This window comes from Loxodonta africana, chromosome 8 (genome assembly GCF_030014295.1).
Source record: "Loxodonta africana isolate mLoxAfr1 chromosome 8, mLoxAfr1.hap2, whole genome shotgun sequence".
Classification (NCBI taxonomy): domain Eukaryota; kingdom Metazoa; phylum Chordata; class Mammalia; order Proboscidea; family Elephantidae; genus Loxodonta; species Loxodonta africana.
Genome location: NC_087349.1, coordinates 92,117,595 through 92,125,444, shown reverse-complemented (window position 1 = coordinate 92,125,444; position 7,850 = coordinate 92,117,595). Strand labels below are relative to the sequence as shown.

General features: G+C 50.4%; 1 protein-coding gene across 5 annotated transcripts in view; it reads right to left on the bottom strand.

Moving 5' to 3' along the window:
• Nucleotides 1-1,482: 1,482 nt before the first annotated feature.
• The window catches only part of ADCYAP1R1 (ADCYAP receptor type I), a 64,708-nt gene continuing 58,340 nt past the window's right edge, over nucleotides 1,483-7,850 (bottom strand). For 3 of the 5 annotated variants that reach the window (XM_064290121.1, XM_064290118.1, XM_010587186.3), the window contains one exon: nucleotides 1,483-7,191. In XM_064290121.1, coding sequence (XP_064146191.1) covers nucleotides 7,003-7,191 — 189 coding nt within the window. In that variant the 3' untranslated portion in view covers nucleotides 1,483-7,002. The remainder of the gene's footprint in view (nucleotides 7,192-7,850) is intronic. The other 2 variants (XM_064290119.1, XM_064290120.1) reach the window with 1 other exon arrangement.

The window sequence follows — 7,850 nt, the reverse complement described above, 5'->3', positions numbered from 1 at the left end:
AACAGGGGGCTTATCTGTGATGCTCACCAGTGCCTGAGAACACTGCTTGGCACACACAGAGTAGGCACTTAAGAAATTTTCATTAAATAAAAAGTAGATGGTCGAGAATTATTTACCGAATAGATAAAAATCACATACCCTTTTGCTACCATCCTCCTTCTAATACTATTGATACCTCTAAGCCTCTCCTTGGGGCCCTGGTGGCACAGTGGTTAAGCATTTGCTAACCAAAAGGTCAGCAGTTCGAATCCACCAGGCACTCCTTGAAAACCCTATGGGGCAGTTCTACTTTGTCCTATAGGGTCACTATGAGTTGGAATCGGCTCAACAGCAGAAGGCTTTTTGCTTGTTTGTTTGTTTAAGCCTCTCCTTTAGGGAAATTCAGAGAAGAACAGTTTCAGAGACCAAAAACAATGATCTCTACAAGAACACAAAATCACAAGGACTGTCACCTGCTAAGGGCTGCCTCTATGACCCAGAATGAGCATATGAAGAGCATTTGGTGACTTAGTTTCACTCGCTGAATTCATAATTTTGCATCCTGGATGGAGAAAAAAAAAAATTTTTCTATGTTCAGACTAAAGGAATGGCTGCAACGGGCTATCCACCAGGGGGCAGTATAGTACGGCTAGGAGGCTCAGAAGTGCCTCAGTGGAGTTCACGTAAGGGCAACTGACAGAACTAAAAGACCGGATGGGCAGGGAACTTACTATCCCCCCCTCACATAAATTAAAAATAGATGAGTTAATACGAAAGCAGAATCCACTCATGAAAGATAGCCGAGAGAGAGCACAGAGGACAGAGGAAGCCAGGGGTGATGCAGACATGCTCCATCCCTTGACGTGAAACTAGGTCCCAACAGTGAGATCAGCAGTTTTCCCAGTGCCAGAAGTATTGCCTTCGCTGCCGGAGCCCTGGGTTTGATTCCCTGCCAATGCACGTCCTGCACAGCCACCCGTCTGTCGGTGCTGGTTTGCATGTTGCTATCATGTGGTTTCAGCGGAGCTTCCAGAATAAGACATGTTAGGAAGAAAGGCCTGAAAATCAGCCAGGGAAAACCCTGTGGATCACAACAGTCCAAACTGCAAGCGATCATTGGGATGGCACAGGACCAGGCAGCGTTTCGTTTCATTATACATGGGTCACCATGAGTTGGGATCTATGGGATGGCAGCTAACAACAGCAGTTCTGACCAAAGGACCCTCTGGAGTCTTTCTATGGTCCAGGCTGGAGACTGCACTAGTTTGGTCTAATGTAGCAAAGTGGAGCATAAGTAGGATTGTCATATAGCCACTCGGTCTCTGGTTTTCACAGATTTGGGACAGGCCCTGTGCTTGCCATGGGGCTGATGCAGCAACATGTGTTATTCTCAGGACTTTCTAATACTATTGCTATACTCATAAAATTTTACCTCCCAAAGAAGAATTTAAAAAAAAAAAATCAGGTTTCCAGCCTCCATTGCAGCTAGGACACGGCCCATTCAATGGAGTCATGTGAGACTTGATTCAGGAGTGAACAACGTTGAGGAAAGAAGTTATATGTGGAATCTAACGTGCTGGTGAGAATGGCAGCAGAGCTTCCTGCTTTCAGAGATAGTGGCGATTATGAGGTTGGCTCCCTGGCACAGGAGACACCATCTGGCTGGTAGCAGCAGCTGTGTCAGCAGTTTCTTCCTTGGCTTTTTGGCATGATATGGTTTGGGACACCTCTTCTGGTTTCTTCAGCCTTGAGACAATTTTCAAGCTGTCCAGCATCCCTTTCATAACTAACTCCTTTTCAGCCACAATTAACTTCTGCTGCTAACCACTAAAAATTTTGACTAATATAAACATGGGTATCGGAGTATGTGGCAATTGAAAGAACCTCAAGGAAGTGAGGGTTACCTAGAACTGGTTACCTGTTCCAGAAGGTCCTAGTGGCTCTGAATATCCAGCAGCATTAGGGGATGGGATTCTGGCAGCCCATGACACACCTAGAGTTAGCTGGAATAAAATGCCCATTGCAGGCAGGCTTAGGGAGATCCAGTGGTCATTCCCACTGAACAATATGAAGGCCAAGAGGCATCAAAGTCTGTGGAGTTGGCTTCTTCCATTTCTAGGAATCCAAGGCCTCCAAATGACCTTGATTCAATTCAAGTTGCATGATCCTTGCAGGTACTTTTGAGGTCAAGGCTCTTTTACTTTTCCAAGCCCATCCTCCTTGTCTTATCAATCTAAAAGGCCACAGAAGCTTGGAGATGAAATCACTCTGGAGTGATTAGATTTGGGAGGAGCCCCATCCCTTCTGCCACCTCTCCTCCCTGCCCATCCACTTCTATCAAGCCAACAGGAAAAATGATAAGACATTTATTGAATCATCTACAGCAGTTTGACATCCTTAAGATTCTGGATCAGGTTGTGAGCACAGCATTAATGGCAGCAGCAACAGCAGTGAGGTCTGTGGGGCTTATCTTGATCGTGGGAGATGAAACCCAGGCTGGTCCAGCTCCCACAAGTGAGCTTGGAGCCATGTCTGGGATGCCAGGGGCTGCACCACTCAAGCCCTCACAGGAGCAAAGCCACAGAAGACAGACATCAGACAAGACACGCATGCCAGACGTCAAGTTCAAGGAAAGAAGGAATGGATCCCAGCCCACTTGAGAGATGTTCCAAATCCTTGAAAGATTCTCACGGGATCACATAGAAATGCTGAATCGCCCACATGGAAGTCTCCCCATCCTAATCCCAAGAGCAAGCTCACACAGCTGAAAAAGATAATACTAGAATTCTGTGTCTGCCAGAGCCTCCTGGCCTCCCCTTGTCCCTGATGCTGGTGGTTTTACAAATGCGGCAAAGTTTAATCTGGGAGGGCTCAAAGCAGTAGATAAACAGCTAAGGGACTCTTTGGTGGGGCACCTTCACCCCAGTAACCAGCCCACACCTGTGTATGGTTTCCAAAGCACTTTTATACACATGGGGATGTTGACTGAACCTCATCCCTGGCCTGTGAGGCAGACCATATGAATCTTGTCCTTGTTTCTCAGATTAGGAAGCCGAGGCCCAGAGAGGTTAAGCCTTGGATTCCAACAGGTGGTGAAGCCTGAGTTAGAAAGCAGGCCTCCCCAAACCACGCTGGCTCCATTGCCTTTCCTGCACCCAGAATCCTGAACAAACACTTGGTAGCTGGAGCCCTTCTCTTGTGCAAGGCTCAATGTTTATTGGATGCTGTATTGAGTGTGTTATTCTGGCTCATGTGCAAGGCTGTGCAAGTATCTGTGGGCCATTATAAAACATACTGAACACCAAGCTCCATGCTAGGCTCTCCTGTTAAGTGTTTTCTCATCCACCCAATGGGGAAGTTTGATCTGAAGGCCTACAAGTTTTCTCCCAGCTCTAATATTCTGTGAGTCTCCCCAAATCTATATGGGGACTGAGTCAAACAGCAGGTCGGTGGCAAAGCTGGGAAAAGCCCAGGTCCCCCAGTCCCTGCTCAGAGCTCTTCCAACCAGCTCTCACAGTGCCTGTGCTAAAGTAGGAATTTATGGTGACAAATTACTCACTGCTTTCACTTTGGAGTGGCCGTGAAGGGGGAATGGATAATCACAGAATTCCAAACAAAGTCTCTTCCAGTTCCCTTGCTGGGACTTAGAAAGTCTGAGCAAGGAGGTGAGCCAGTGGCTTTGGTGGGTGATGATGGATGCAGGGTATATTTCAAGATATTTCAAGCCTTGAGCCAGGCTCTATTCCCCAGAGAACCCAGTTCAGAGATTTTTAGAGAAGGAATCACTCTAGATCCTTGGCCTAGTTTCAAAGGGGCCACAGAGATGCCCATCGAGACAGAGAATGTGGCTGGCCTTAAGCATGGTGGGGACTCATGAAGCCCCCAGTGTTGGGGACCACCAGAAAGCCACAGAAGCACCTCAGTCCCACATTCTGACCCTATCCTGGGCTCCCTGATGGCCTCAGTATCCCTGACTTGGAATCCCATCTCCACTGGCCTAGAGTCATTCTCTAGATACTTCCATGGCTGGATAGTTGTGACATGGTTGAGAAATGTCTTTGTCCCAAGCAGCATTCAGCCTCTCATGGGTCTGCACTTTGTTCTTTAGGATTACATAGAACAAAACTAACCCCCTTTGCAGTAATGATCCTCTAGAGACACGGAGTCAGGCAGCTCTAGGTCTGCTCCTCTCCAGCCTAAACATTTCCAAGTCCCTCAACTCTTTGTCACAAGACATGAGTTTTGTTCCAGGCAAACACATCAGTCCTACCTGGGACCTATTCTGTGTCAATGGCTGGTATTTAGACAGACAGCTTCAAAGATGCAATGGGCTGTACAAACCATCTAGTCTTTTTGCCCATTTTACAAATTTGGAGACAGAGGGTCAGAAAGGGCAGGGTCTTACCTAAACCTCATGCTGTCCCCACACTGCCTGTGACCCTGAAGGCCACCTGCCTAAACCCCTGGAACATTCAGAACACACCAGGCACATCTGCTCACACGGCTGGCAGTAATTCACACACACAGAAAAACACACCAACAGGAACCGGAACCTCTGTGAGGATGCAGGCTCAGGGATCAGGCAGCAACACAGGCTGTGGGGGTCAAGCTTGTGTTTTTGCTATTTTGTGATGATGCATCTATAAAGTCAAGGGTTCTTCTTCCATGTGAAGCAAACCTGCTTATGGCGGCAGTGACGAAGGAACCATTTGACTGCTCCTTCAACCTCCTACTGCCCAACTGTCGTGGAGCTCCACCACGGCCCAGTGTACGGCTGGGTCTGAACGTCATGATCAAGGCACCTGTTCAAACATCCACGGCCTGGTCCTTCCCTCTGGAACACAAACTGTTCCACCAGCTTCCCTTGTGGTGTCCAAATGGAAGAGAAAGTTTCCATTTCTAAGAAAGGGAAAATAAATAGCACCACCCAACACACACACATATACATATCAAGATTTTGGATTATACACACAATGATGCATGCCCTTTCACCTGCCTTGGCTTTGAACTGAACAATTACTGACGTACAGACCCTGGAGAAGCATTAGAAGCCAGTGCCTCATCTCACAAATGGGGAAACACTCCAAGCTGGAGTGTTGTGTCCACAGTCACAGCAATCTGAGCCTGACTGGGGCAGATCCCAGATCTCTGGACCCCAGGCCATGGCTTCCTCCAAGCTGCCCAGGCCCCTAAGGGTGTCCAAAGTGTGAGGTGGCCAGTGGACGCTTGCTTGGGTAATACACATGGCCCCCAGAGTGGGGTGGGGGTAATGAAGTCAGGTGCAAGATGGCCACTGTGCACCCCATGGTCAGCCTGAGTCACCAAATGTGCCCAGGAAAGGTGACTGCTCCTTTCCTCCCTCTGTTTTGTCAAAGACTCAGTAACCAACTGTACTTTTCTGGCCAAGGACAAGGGCTCATCTTTAAACCACAGCAGTCAAGCCCTTCACTAGTCATCGAAGGCCTCTCCAGAAACATTTCCACCTGTCCCTTAGCCCCTTCTTCTTTATAACACAGCAAAGCAACATCTCCCTCTACCCAAATTCCAGACACTCCAGAACACGATCATGACAAGTCCGCACACATATTTGGACAGTAACAACACCAAGAGCAGATGTGGAATTAGCTGGGCCCACATAGGGCCATAGAAATCCAGCCCTCATCTCTACCTTCCCCAAACCTAGTCCTGCCTTGTTTTAAATTCTTAGGTTGTGACTATGCAACTTGCAGCTGGGGAGCCAGCCATTCCTCACTCATTAGCAGCATCTGCTTAGTGAACATGGTGGGCATGGCTTCCTCTCCAGACATTCTAGAGCCCCCTGGTGATCCAATGTCAAGGGTACACAAGAGGGCAGTCTTTTCAGAGGTCTCAGAAGTTCAGTGGTGGAGTTCAGGATGGAGGAGCTGGTGGCTGGGGCTTCTCATTGTCCATGGTGGGTGGGGGCAGGGGGTGCCCTGGATTTGGGCTCATGGAAGGTAATTCAGGATTCGCTAACATCACAGGAAGGCGGCTGGTTCATTGGTTCAGCCTAGTCATGGCTTTCACTTGAGAGAAATGGGGAGGGGGAAGGCTTAGGGGCCCTCTGTGGCAGCCACACTGGGGAACAGCGTCTCTGAGGCAACCATCTTTCACCTTCTGTAGCCGATGCTGGGAGTGGGAGCAGCAGAAGGGTGGCTACCAGCTGAATCCCTGGCCATCTTGGCAGGAAGGGAAGCAGTGAAATGACAGAGACATGAAGGCCTTCTTCCATTGATCCCCCAAACTCCTTCCATCTCCTTCCCATCAGATTCATATTTCTGGCTCTCAGATCTTCTTCTTGGGCCACATGAAAAGCACCAGAGCTTTCCCTGAGCCCCTGCTCAAGCTGAAGCCTCTGAATGGAAGAGCTCTGGAGCTGTTCCACAGCCCTGATATCCAGGAGCTGGGCACCTGGACACCAAGACATTGGGTGGGCACCAGGAAGCCTCTGGACTGGCCACCACGCTGCACCTCTGGCAGGCTCAAGGGCCGGGCCCAGTCATGGGAAGGGCAGTCCGTGATGCAAGCCGACTCACACGGAGGCCACGCCCAGCGTCAGACAGTGATGGGGGCTGCAAAGGCAGGCCCTGCAGGCCCCCCCAAAAGCAAGATCTCTTTAGCTTCAGCTCACAAAGCCTCACACACGGGATCAGACCATCACTGAAGCTGGTGGAGACACAGTGGGGTGGAGCTGGGGAGCGGGCCAGAAGTGAGCAAGGTCACTGGGCAAAGGGGCATGGGATGTGGCAACTTTTCCAAATCTGAGTAATATTTACATGTCTGGGATCAGGGCCTGGGGGACCATGGTGGTGGGGGCCAGTGTCAAAAATGGGGAGGTGAAATACCAGTCTGCACCCTGCATCCTCCTCCCCCCACAGGGAGCCAAGCTTCAAGCCCAGGGCCTACCCGAGGAGAGAGAAGAGGCAAACATGCTGTGGGCCACCCGCCTGCCTGCCCACAGCCCCAGCCTGTGCTATGGAGGAGAGGAGGAGGGGAGGGCGGGGCTCAGGTGGCCAGGTTGTCGGCCGGAAGGCCTGACATGCGGATCTGGGAGCTGCTCTTGCTCAGGATGGAGAGCTGGGTGCCTCCGTTCACCCCGCTGCTGGCCAGGGATGGGTGTCGGTGTTTGAAGTCCGTGGTGAAATAGCGGTTCACCTTCCAGCTCCGCCACTTACGCTTGATCTCTGCCTGCACCTGTAAAGAGAGATCTGGCAGTCACTGCCATGCTCACGGTCTCCACCACCAGGCCTCTATGCTGGCATTGCCACCGCCAGCACCTCTCCGCTCCCCACTGACTCCCAAGTGCAGCTGCAGCCCTGAGGTCACCAGGGAGGCTTAATACAGTTGCAGAGCAGGCCTTAATAGCCCTTTGTGAGTTGCTGTTTGAGCAAAGCCCCCTAACGGCTTACTGTGGTCTATGGACCTCTGCTTCTGGCATTTAACATTTCTACAGCCAGAGTCTAGCCCTTGGGGTCTTTCAGGGGATCTCTATGAAGCAGCCCGTCAGGGCAGGTGGATCAGGGAAGGATCTCACTCTCAGCTGACCATCAAGCACAGATTATGATAACCCGGGGGGAGCTTTCAAATACCCAGATGAAGAGATTTGGGATCAAGCTCCCAAATGAGTACATTAAAATCTCTGGGGTAAGACCCAGGCATCTTCCCAGGTCCAATTCCAGTGTGCAGTCAGGGTGGAGAGCTCCTGAACAGTGCCCTCTCTGGGTGAACAGGCCCCCATGTAGCTCTCAGCACAGCGAAGGGGTGCAGGGTGAGTTTCAGCCTCTACCTCAGCCAAGTGCCTCTGTGGGTGCAGAACTGCCCAGCTGTAAGTGGACCCCCCACCCTCTCCTTTA